Source organism: Mustela nivalis, assembly GCF_964662115.1.
Source record: "Mustela nivalis genome assembly, chromosome: 14".
Lineage (NCBI taxonomy): Eukaryota > Metazoa > Chordata > Mammalia > Carnivora > Mustelidae > Mustela > Mustela nivalis.
In genome coordinates, this window is record NC_139033.1 from 12,926,897 (window position 1) to 12,939,482 (window position 12,586).

General features: G+C 48.3%; 1 protein-coding gene across 1 annotated transcript in view; it reads left to right on the top strand.

Moving 5' to 3' along the window:
• CFAP251 (cilia and flagella associated protein 251) overlaps positions 1 to 12,586 on the top strand; it is a gene marked incomplete at its 5' end in the record, with an annotated part of 64,390 nt that overhangs the window by 5,474 nt on the left and 46,330 nt on the right. Inside the window, 4 exons of the mRNA XM_082698182.1 lie at positions 996 to 1,136; positions 2,765 to 2,874; positions 6,997 to 7,108; positions 7,373 to 7,453. Of these exons, the coding sequence (XP_082554308.1) occupies positions 996 to 1,136; positions 2,765 to 2,874; positions 6,997 to 7,108; positions 7,373 to 7,453 (444 nt within the window). The remainder of the gene's footprint in view (positions 1 to 995; positions 1,137 to 2,764; positions 2,875 to 6,996; positions 7,109 to 7,372; positions 7,454 to 12,586) is intronic.

Consider the following 12,586-nt stretch of genomic DNA (forward strand, 5'->3'; position numbering starts at 1 on the left):
ACCATCTTAGCCATTTTGAAGTGTACAGCATCGTAGTTGGTACATTCGCACTGTGGTGCAACCAACGCGTGGAACTCATCTTGCGAAACGGAGACTCCCTACCCATCGAACAACTCCCTATTCCCCAGCCCTGCCCCTGGCAACCATCATTCTACTTTCTGTCTCTCTGGATCTGACTCCTCTTGGGACCATGTCAGTGGAATCCTACTGTATTTGTCTTTTTGTGACTGGTGGATTTCACTTACGTGATGTCCCCAAGGCCCATCCATGTTGTAGAACATCGGATCTCCTTCCTGTGGAAGCTCGAACACCACTCATTTTGTTTATCCATTCATCCGTCATTGGATGCTTGGTTTCCTTTTACCTTTTGGTTTCTGCGAAGTATGCTGCTCTGTACATGGGCGTGTGAATGTCTCTTTGAGACCCCGCTTCCAGGTCTTTGAGTTAGGTACCCAGAAGTGTCGTTGCCGCATGACACGCTAATTCTGCTTTCAGTGTTTGGAGAGCTCTGCCTGGGGTTTTCCACAGCAGCTGCACTGTTTCACAGTCCCACCAAGCATGCCCAGTGGTTCCAATTTCTCCACATCCTCATAAAACTGACCCTTTTAAAACGTATTATTTATTCCTTTTTAGCATGTCCACAAGGTTGTGCAGCTGTCACACTGTCTAATTCATCCCGCACAAAAGAAAGCCATATCCCGGAGCCGTCACTCCCCGCCCACCTTCCCCAGGCCCCTGGTAGCCACTGGGCTCCTTTCCATCTCTATGGATCGGACCAACCCTGCACTGTGTGTGGCCCCATTCTCTCGGCGTCGTGGACTCGAGGGTCCTCTGCGCCCTAGCATGTGGGTGAGGATGTTCTCGAAGTGATCCCTCTCCCTTTGGACTGATGATGTGAAATCCTTGCCCTCCAGAGACTGCGCCAGGGGTGCCTGGTGTCACAGTTCAGGGCTCGGCGCACTCAGTGTCTTGCTGGTCTTGCCTTTGTCTTCCAGACCATGACTTGGTCTTTCGGATGGAACAGTTCGCTTCCTGTTTACTACATTCGAGATGAAAACCAGCGAGTTCTTCTGTACGTCTGTGCCCACACTGCGGTCATCTACGATGTCTTCAACAATACTCAGCACCATCTTCAGGTATGCAAGCTTTCATTGTTGCTTTTTTTTTAAATTTATTTGACAGAGAGAGAGAGAGAGAGAGAGAGATCACAAGTAGGCAGAGAGGCAGGCAGAGAGAGAGGGGGAAGCAGGCTCCCTACTGAGCAGAGAGCCTGATGCGGGACTCGATCCCAGAACCCTGAGATCATGACCTGAGCTGAAAGCAGAGGCCCAACCCACTGAGCCACCCAGGTGCCCCGTCGTGGTTGCTTTTTAAGATTTTATTTTTTTATTTGAGAGAGCAAGCGAGAGAGAACATGAGGGAAAAGCAGACTCCCCTGCTGAGCGGGAAGCCTGTCGTGGGGCGCGATCCCAGGACCCTGAGATCAAAGCCTTAGCCGAAGGCAGAGGCTGAACTGACTGAGCCACCCAGGAGCCCCTGGACATTTATTTTAATAAGGACCATCGTTAAGTCAATGCCTAGGTCAAAAACATCAGAGAGGGGTTCCCAAAAGCCTAGTCGGTATTCAGGGATCCATGCCATGTGGGTGCAAAGTTTGGATCTAGATGTCCAGAGACACACACAAGCCCAGCAAGCAGCCCTCCTTGGAGCTTCATTGAATGTGTAGCACTGAGCACAGTGCTGTTGGGAGGGAGAGGGGGTAGTTCGTGTCTGCAGAGCGAAGAAGGAGCAGCAGGCAGGGGGGCTGAGAAATAGGTTCCATGCCAGGCAGGTGTCCGGCCTCCTGCAGAGTCAGGTGGCTGGGAGTGGCCTTGACCATCCATCCATCCATCCATCCATCCATCCATTCATTCCATAAGTATTTATCAGAACCCCTTTGTTTCAGATTCTGGGTCTGTAGTCATGAACAAAACAGATCTAGTCCCCCAGCCCTCATGGAGCTTATAGTCTCATAAATACACAATTACAAATTACAACAAGCACTCCAAAGGAAATGTGGGCTGCTGCGGGAGAGAGATCAGGAGTGAAAGATGGCCCTCCAGTTGGGTAGGCTGGCAAATGTGCACTTTGCGCCAAGATCTGACTGACTGAGGAGAATGAACCAACCAGGGGCAGTCTGGGGAGAAGTCCAGACCCAGGGAGATTCAGGTTTGCCGGCCTGCCCACGGGCTCCAGAAAGAAGGCTGGTGTGACTGACACGGAGTGAGCAAGGGGAGAGGAAACAGGCTGTTTCCTGGCAGGGAGCACTAGCATCTTGTTTGTTTCCGGAAGGTTCCTCAGTTACCGGGAAAGGATTGTAGGGGGATGGAAGCAAAAGCAGAGAGGCCAGTGAAGAGGCTTTTGCTCCAGATCTGCTCAGGGGCCTGAGTGGACACTGTTTAAGGGAGATGAGGCCAGCAGGACTTCAAGGGGGCTGGAGGCGGGGCAGAACCCCAACATTTATTCCCCACCTGGGTTCAGAGTTGGGCACATGCCTAGATCTATAGGGAGCCCCTGTCCTTCTGGGGAGTGTGGCTTACCCGTCAGGGGTTTTGAGGGAGAGAAAATCGGAGAACCACTGGCTGTGGAGAAATGCTTGGGAAAGGCCGTTGGAGTGGAATTTTCAGCCTGATGAACCTGGAGGGGGAGCTCAGTTCTCTCTGTGGGGCCCCAGCCTCTCCGGCCGTCCTGAATGTCTCAGAGCATTTTCTCTGCATTTCTGCAGGGCCATGCCAACGTGATCTCCTGCCTCTGCGTCAGTGAAGACAGGCGGTGGATTGCCACTGCCGACAAAGGGCCCGACTGCCTGATAATCATCTGGGATTCCTTCACAGGGTAGGCGTGGCGCAGGCCTGTTTTTCCTTACTCAGTGTAGTGTATCTGCAGCAAATGAGAAATGCCGGTCTGGGCGTGCAGAAGCCAGCGACGGGATGCCGGGTGAAGGTGAAGCGGCCTGGGGAGGCTGGCCATCCTGTTGCCTTGAGGCCCTTGAGGTCGAGTGACATTACCTTCTTGAATTTCTCCATTTACAATTCTTGGCTCTTTAGGCCCAGAAACTTGGTTTGGCGGTGTCCCAGAGTAGGTGAGGGAGGTTGACTCTAACCCAGTGAAGTGAAGTGATTTTCCCCATCTATAAAAAAAGAGGCTGATCATACCCACTGTTTTAGTTTCCTTGGGCTGCTCTAAGAAATCACCACGTGCAAAGGGGCTTAAAATAACAGAAAGTTATTCCCTCAAAGTTCACGAGGCTGGAAGTCTGACATCAGGGTGCCCAAAGGGGTGGTTCCTTCTGGGGCTCTGAGGGAGAACCTGCTCCAGGCCTCTCTCCCAGATGCTGTTGGTGACTGGCAGCCCTTGTGTTCCTTGGCTGGTAGACCGATCACTCTAGTCTCTGCCTCTGTCTTCACATGGCGTTGTCCCCTGTGTGTCTCTTTGTGTCTGCTCTTCTCTGAGTTCAGCAGTCATTGGTTTTAGGCTCCATCCTAACCCGTTCTCATCTGAGATAACACATCTGCAAGGACCCTATTCCCATATAATGCTCACATCCTGAGGCTCTGGATGGACCTGACTACTGATGGGGCCCTCAATACACTACACTTACCTTACAGAACTGTCGTGAAGACCAGTAAGGCACAGCACATGGCCCATGGTAGATGTTCATGTGTGTTTTCTTTCTTCATTCCTGGTCCTAGAGGCAGAGGGCAGTGCTAGATTAATTGATAAGATTGTAAGGCCCTGATTGGGTTGTGGGGGGTGGATGAGTCCAGTTGGGGACGATTAGGAAGAAGTTGTGTTAAATGCTCTCGGGTGTTCTGGAAAGTTTGGTTGGATGTCCTAAGATGCAGGTCCCCCAGGTGACCGGTGACCTCCTAAGGCCCTGTTACTTAATCCTGGTCCTCATCTTACTAGACGTCCCAGTGGCATTTGACACTTCATTTCCTTGGCTTCTCTGATGCCACGTCCCCTTGGTTTTCACCCACCTTCTGAGACTCTACTTACTCTGGCCCAAGATGGTGAGGCTGCGGTTGGTCCTGTTCTCCAGCCGGGAGGGAGCAGACCTGGGGTTGATACCACACCATCTTCATCTCCATAACCACCTCAGAATTCCACTTTTCATGGATGAGGAAGCTGCTGGAGAACATTCCACCTGGATGTCCCGTGGATATCTCCTGCTAAAATGTCCCCAAGCCCTGTTGCATCTCCTCCCAGAGGCCTTCTAAACCCACCTCTGCTGCCCCTGCCCCACTACGCCCGCCTGGCCAGCCTCCTCCTCTGCAGCTTCACTCTGCAACGCAACCTCCAGGATGGTGATTTAGAATACACATAACATAAAACTGACCATCTCCACAATTTTTAGAAAAGATTTAATTATTTATTTAAGAGCAAGAGAGTGTGAGTGGGGGATGGGCAGAAGAAGAGGGAGGGAGAATCCTCAAGCCGACTCCTCGCTGAGTGTAGAGCCCGACACGTGGCTCAATCCCAGGACCCTGAGATCGTGACCTGTGCCGAAATCAAGAGCCAGATGCTTTACCGACTGAGACATCCAGTCGCCCCATCGTAAAAATATGATTTTTTTAAAAAATTGTAAGTTTTTATTTATTTATTTGACAGAGATCACAAGCAGGCAGAGAGGCAGGCAGAGAGAGAGAGGAGGAAGCAGGCTCCCCGCTGAGCAGGGAACCTGATGCGGGGCTCGATCCCAGGACTCTGGGATCATGACCTGAGCCGAAGGCTTAACTGACTGAGCCACCCAGGTGCCCCACTTTGCTCTTGCTTATAAAGCTGTCTCCCCGACTAGACTAGGGGTGACTCTGGCAGTGATTTTTTTCTTTTTAATTGTAAAGTAAAGTGCATCTGTGGTTAATAATTCAATATGTCAATACGAGTTTTATGATACAGTAAATGATGACTTTGGGACCCAGAAAAGAATACTTGGTTTTAGAATTAATAGTCACTTTATTAGAGTGATAAACTAAGAACCATAGTTTTTCCTTAAGCTTTTTATTCAGCTTATAAATCTTACTCCTTTTATACATCTAGCATATTTTTACCATTGCCTTTAAGGGGGTTTTGATTAATGTTTGGCCCCACTCACAAATTTGATTATTAATTCCTTTTAAACATTTTTAAACTGCACTTACAAATTGAATATATTTGGTTTTATCTCTAAGTTCTTTAGTAGTCTGATTAAAAAAATAAGCCCTTCACCCATACTTAAGGGATTCTTGTAAATCTAATAAATTAGACATAACTATGGCAAATCTTAAGTTCTCATAAGCATTCTAATATTGTTTATAAACCAGTGTGATTTGAATGTAAAATCACAAGTCTGAATCAACCACGGGCTTTAAATTAGAATCACAAATTTAATCCATCAGAGTCTCTGATAATGTTAAATTCTCTTAAGCATCACCCATTCCTAAGAAAAATAAACAGATTCTCTTCCCACCAATTGTTTACAGAACAGGCCCAGCTGACATCACTGGCTCTCCGTTTAATTCTAGAAAGCCACAGGGATAAGATGCTTTTCCCCACTAAGGACATCACTGTGTCATTCACAGCAATGTTAGGGCTGCCTTCTCTCAAATGATTTTGGGGGCTACTTCCCAGGGGCATGAAGTCCTCTCCGGTGACAGAGAACCGGCCAGGTCCTCAGCTGGGGCACAGATTTGGTCCCAGCCATTTGGGGCATTGGAGTGACCTCCGAGGCCTGCTGATATTTCCAGTAACAAGGGCTCTGTAATGAAAAACAATGGGGAACCACCAGCCCACGGTCCTGGATTAGGAGGTCCTACCACCCGGCCTTCCCCCACCCCCTCCTGCTCACTCACAATCACCTACATCCTTGCTTCTGTTGTGTTTCTCTGGCTCACTTAGACATTTAAATAGCTCATTTAATTCTGCATGTGACAAGGTTTTTCCTGCTTCTTAGGGTTCTACAGTCCTGCGAGTGACACAGTATAGAAGTGAATGAGGGAAAAAAAAAGTGAGTCCTTCCTCACCCAGACACATCTCCAGAGTCCTCCTTGTTTAGTTTAGAACCTGTTCCTCTAGACTCTTCCGTGCACAGAAATGTGTGCACTCTCTCCCTCGTGCAGGATGAAGCTACCTACACTGTTCGGCAATTTTGCTTTTTTCTCACCTTCCCACATCGGCCTCATTCTTTTTTTTTTGTTTTTTTTTAAGGTTTTATTTATTTATTTGGCAAAGAGAGAGAGCATAGGTAGGCAGAGCGGCAGGCAGAGGGAGAAAAAGAAACATGCTCTGCACTGAGCAGGGGAGCCTGATGCGGGACTCGATCCCAGGACCTGAGCTGGAGGCAACCACTTAACCAACTGAGCCACCCAGGCGCCCCTGCCTCGTTCTTTTTGCAAGTAACCTAGTTTTTCATTATATGGTTACATCATAATATATATATTTTTAACAGTTCCCACATTCGTGGATATTTGTGTTTCGAGATTCTTTTGCCACTAAAGCAGTGCCACGATGAACATGAATTTATATTTCTCCCTGTTTACTTTTGCTATTATTTTTCTGGGAAAAAAGCTTAGGTGGGAGGGCACTCGTTTCCCTGAGTATTTCCCGGGTATTGTCCTCAGCATCTTTCTTCCATATTTCTGTCCTTCGTGTCTGGCGTGGAATCAGCGCTCAGTAGCGGGTGACCGTCGACTTCATGAAGAGAACAAACGGCACGTTTGCGTAATGCTGTTAGTTTTATTATTTTTTAAATTGAGGTAAAATTCACATAACAACATGCAGTCTTGTGTCAGGCCTCTCTACTTCACGTGATGTTTTTGGGGTCCACCCCTGATACAGCAGGGGTCCGTGCTTCCTACCTTTGTACAGCTGCATTGCAGTCCGTTGTACGGGCGGACCACATTTGGTTCCTCCTTAGCTTTTGCTAAGCTCTGCATGGCAGACCTCCGCAAAGGGGTGTTCCCCGGTCCTGTTTTGCAGCATTCCTGTGCACACTATATTTGACAGCTGCCCAGAAGGCCACGGCATCGAGGCCATAGCCATCACCCGGGACGCCAAATATCTGGCAACCATCTCCGATGCTGAAATCCAGGTACGGAGCACTTGGAGGCCACCTCAGCGGGCTGGCCGGCCTGTCAAGTGTGTCCTGGTGAGCAGCTCTGCTCAGGCCACATGGCATCTGTGATGCTCTCAGGGAACGACCGGACCCCATGGCCCCTCACTAGGTGTTCTCTCCCTGGGGTTCAGCTCACAGTGCCATGTTCCCGAGCCAAAGTTACACGGCCACCGCGAGAGGTGTTGGGTTCGTCAGCAGCCTTCAGGAACCTTCTCATTCTCCATCTGCTGTCACTCACAGGAAGTTTGCATCTGGAGGTGGACCTTAGCTGTGGAAACGCCAGCGTGTACCCTCAAGCTCCTCAAAGAATATGGTGTTCAGGTGAGCTCAGTTTGAGTGTGCAAAGCTGTGTCTACAGTCACACCGAGCCCAGGTCCAAACCTACTTTGGGTTTTGCTGGTGTTGAGTTACGGTACACTAGCACTTGTAAAAAAACACCATCGTGTCCTTGAACTCATTTTAATCTTGATGATAGTGAGCAATGTTTTCTTGAGCATATATTATGTGCCAGGTTCTGCTAAGTTTGTTAGAGCAAGCATCTCATGCAGTCCATGCAAACGGGCTGGGAAGGAGTTCTTTAGTAACACAGTGGACTGCTACTGTTAAGTGCTAGGTAATTTGTCTGAAGTCACAGGCCAGCAGCCTTTCCTGTTCTAGACCCACGCTCTTAACTGCTCCTGAGACCCAGAAATTATTAGTCTCGGTTTGCTTGAAGCGACTTGCCAAGGACACCCACCAAGTCTACTCTTCCGCTCTGTGTCGTCTTACTCGTCCTTTGCACCCTTCGCCTGTCACACGGCTGCTCGGTCCCTGCGATACACCAGACACTGCGCAAAGTGCTCACCTGGGTGCAGGACCCAGAACCCAGTCAGAGGGCCTGGGTGACTGGGCTTAGCTGGGCACTCGTCATGCGGCAGCTTTGTGTCCATCTCGCTCCTTCTGGCCCCCATCATCCCTCTAGGTCTCCAAAAAACTTCCTCACAGCTTTTATAAGCTGAGCTGATACAGTAGCCTATAGCAAGCTTTTCTGTTGCTGCAAGAAACCGCTCTGAGACTTTTTAGAGCTTGCATTGAATCCGTGGATTGCTTTGGGCAGTTGTCCTCTTAACAGTCCACGGGCACAGCGGTGCCTGGGTGGCTCAGTGGGTGAAAGCCTCTGCCTTTGGCTCAGGTCATAATCTTGGGGTCCTGGGATCGAGCCCCGCATTGGGCTCTCTGCTCAGCGGGGAGCCTGCTTCCCCCGCTCTCTCTGCCTGCCTCTCTGCCGACTTGTGATCTCTATCTGTCAAATAAATAAATAAAATCTTTAAAAAAAACAAAAACAAAAAACAATCCACGGGCACAGGCTGTCTTTCTACTCACTTGCATCTTCTCGAGTTTCCTTCAGCAGTGCCGTTTGCAGTGAACAAACCCTCCACCGAAGGTTTATTCCTAGGTCTTCTTATGCTATCGTAAGTGGATCGGTGTTCTTAATTTCCTTCGTGGCTTTTCATTGCTAGTCTATAGAAACGCAAGTGATTTTGGGGGGATTCTGTGCCATGAAACTTTGCTGATTACATGTGGCTGCTTGGATTTAAGTCAGGTAGAGTGAGATAAAACTACAGATTGATTTCCTCCATGTCACTACGTCTCAAGTACTCCCCAGCCCCCTGTGGTCAGTGGCTGCCACGTTCGACAGAACAGATGAGCCAACATCTCCGTCACAGCGGAATGTGCTGTGGACAGCGCTGCAAGGCCCCAAGTCTGGAAGGATTCTGCCATCTTCTGCCTGCTCTGCATTCCTGCCTGCCCAGCCGGACTGAGCCCTTCGATTTGGGCTTGAGTCACACAGGGTGAGCGAGCTCTCAGCACAGCCCAGCTTTCTAGTAGGCTGACTGTTTTGTGTCTAGAGCGAACTGTCTCACACCTTCTCTTCATCCCTCCCTGGCCCTTCCTCTTCCTCTTGGCTGATGACCTCTTTCATTTTGCGTTGAGAGAATGGGGGCCATCAGATACAAACACTGGCCTGTTCTCACTCCCAGCCTACAACCTGCTTCAGGCTCACCACTGCCCCTTCCCCTCTGCCTGTAAGAGCAGCCAGTGCCCGAGACGCCCTCCTCTCGGGCGCTTGAGGCCGTCTCCTGCAGCGAGCAGCTGTCCCTCTGCTGGGTGGCTATACCCATAGCAGACACACATGCCTTCGCTTCCCCCTATCTCCGAAGGACACCACGGGCGGAACGTCTCCTCCTGGCTCTGGCTCCCTGCACTTCTTCACAGTAACATGTCTCCGAGGTGCTGTCTGTGCCTGCTTTCCGACTTCATGATGTCTCATTTACTCTTTTGTGCACAAAATATTCGATCTCGTTATATTTTCATTGCTAAAGGAGGCATACGAGCAAAATGTGTGCATTTAAAGGCACAAAACAAAAGGTACCTGTGTGTTTACTGCCTGATCAAGAAAGAACATCACCCAAACCCTGGGGGTCCCTTTGTCCTCCTTCCCCAAACCCATCCCCAAGTTAACTAGGGTTAACTAGGGTTAACTAGTTAAGGAGTGTCCCAGGTTTTGTGTTACACATTCCCTTGCTTTCCTGTATACTTTTGTCTAGCAAGTATCTCTCAGTACTTTCCTTTTTTTTTTTTTTTTTGACTTCCTGAGCAAGAGAGAGAGAGAGAGAGAGAAAATGTGAGCACGGACGGGCAGACGGAGAGGGAGAGAGAGAGACTCTCATGCAGACTCCATGCCGAGTGCGGAGCCTGATGCGGAGCCTGATGCGGAGCTCGATGTCAGGACCCTGAGATTCTGACCTGAGTCAAAATCAAGAGTCGGAGGCTTAACCAACTGAGCCACCTGGATCCCCCCACCACTTTTTTGAAGTAGGCTCCACAGCCCACATAGGGCTGGAACTCAGAATCCTGAGATCAGGAGCTGTGGGCTCTGCCGGCTGAGCCAGCCGGGCGCCCCTCCCTCAGTGCTATCGTATTTTGTTTTACCTGTTTTGTTAGGTGCCTATCTGGACATAATGGCTTCATTTTGTCTGCCTTGTTTCTGAGATTCATCCATTTTGAATACTGAGCTATAATTCACTAATTTTCACGCCTATGTAGACTCCTCTTGTCTGAGTATAATATAGCTCATTTCTCTATCCTACCGGCGATGAACATTTTGGTTCTTCTGATCTGTCTTCCGCCTGCCCATGGCCCTACCAGATCTATGCTTATCACAGTCCCTGGCGTTTCCAAGTCAAGCGAGGGCTATTACATCCTTACTAGCACCGTTCCCAGTGGTTGTTGAAGACCCCTTCCCTGGGCTCCTCTGTGGGCTTGTCCTCTTTCTCTGCACACCTTCTAATGCTGGCCGTCCTCAGGGTTGCGTTGTGGGAGCTCCTCTCACGGCGACACCTTCTTCCTGGGTGTTCTCATCCATTCCCATGACTTTTAAGGCCTGTGCATTCATTCCCAAGATGCACCCCAAATCCTCCCTTCCCTCTCCTTTTCCACTGGCACCACAGCTCCCTGCGTGACTCCGACATCCTTCCGGCTGAGTCGTGTTCGCTCTTGTCCTGGCCCTTCCTGCCTTCCTGCAGCAGCCAGAGCGACAGTTCTTAAACGAGCCGGACAGATCATATCTCTCTCTTGCTTAAAGTCTTTCAGTGACTTCCCTTTGTGATGGGGATAACCCTAAACTCACCCTCCACCCACCTCCCAGCAACTACCCTCCTCCTGTTTATTAATGTCTGTTAGTTGGTATGCCCTGGAATTTTACAGAAATGGACTCTCTTTGTGGAGGGCTCTGGCTTCTTTTATTCAATTTAATTGTTGAGATTCATCTATGTATGCAACAATAGTTTATTCTTCCTTATTCCTCTTTATGTCCTTTAAAATGTGAATACTGAGTAGTCATCGAATGGATATGTCACAATTTGCTTCTTCACCTGTTAAAAGACATTAGCCCTGTTTCCTGTTTGTGGCTGTTGAAAACAAAGGTGCATGAACTTTTATGCACAAGTCTTTGTAGATATATGCCTTCGTTTCTCTTGGTAATTATCTTTGTTTCTGAAGGCTATCTGCCCTAACTATAGGGCTGTAGTGTGGTTCTTATTGCCTTACTCTGAAGATATTATTGTCTTTATTTTTTTTAAGATTTTATTTATTTATTTAACAGAGAGGAAGAGAGATCACAAGTAGGCAGAGAGGCAGGCCGAGAGAGAGGGAAGCAGGCTCCCTGCTGAGCAGAGAGCCCGATGTAGGGCTCCATCCCAGGACCCTGAGACCATGACCTGAGCCATAGACAGAGGGATAACCCACTGAGCCACCCGGGCGCCCTGACATTATTGTCTTCAGACTTAACACCACTCCATTGAGAAGTCAACTATCAATCTTACTGTTCCCTCTTCTGAAAGTTATGTATGTCTTTCCCCTCCTGCCCCATTCTGGCTGCTTTTAAGGGTTTCTGCTGATTATTAGCAGTTTTTAATGATGTGTCTGTATGTATATGGATATGTTGTTGATTTTTCTTAAAAATCCAAAACTAGGTGCCTGCATGGCTCAGTCAGTGGAGCGTGTGACTCTTGATCTTGGCTTGTGAGTTCGAGCCGCATGTTGGGCATAGAGATTACTCACAAAAAAGGATAAATAAATAAAAATTAAAATCTAAAAAAAAAACAACAACCCCAAAACATATCTTCTGGGGTTCTTTGAACTTGGAATATCATTTATTTCTTCAGTTTTGCAAAATTCTCTGCCACTGCCTCTTTAAAGATCACTTTTATCACCTTTTTTTCTTTCCTCTCCTTTTGGTACTCCAATTATACAGACATTGGACCCATCTTGTCCTTTATGTCTCTTATTGTCTATATTGTCCGTTCTTTTGTGTCTTTATCCTTCAGTCTGGATCTTTCCTCTTCTAATGTATCTTCCCATTGTACTGACTAATTATTTCTTTGGCTACATTTAATTTTCTATTAAATCCTCTTTTGAGGTTTTTTAAATCTTTTTTTTTTTTCCAGATCTAGAATTTCTATTTGATTCTTTTTAAAAAGAGAATTACTGCTGAGATTGCCCATCATGCCCTCTACTCTCTGGCACATCGTGACCACAGTTATTGTCAAGTCTGCATGTGTTGGTGCTATGCCTGCATCTCCTGGGGTCTCTTGCTGACGATTGATTCCCCCTCAGTTGTCAGTCATTTGGAAATGTCTCTTTCATATGCCTACTTATGTTTCATCAGATGCCCAGTGTCATGCTTTAAAAAGTCTAGGAATAATTTGAGGCTCAGGATGGTACCTTCCTCCAAGGAAGACTCACTTTTGCTTCTTGCTGGCATCTGGCAAAGTTAACGAGATTAACTGATTAATCGAATCACAGATCGCAGTGATTTGAGGCTGATTTCCAGCCTTTGTGAGGACTTGTCCATGCATTTTCTTCCAACCGTTCTGCACTGCCCACCCCCCCCCCCCCGCCTTCCCTATCCCT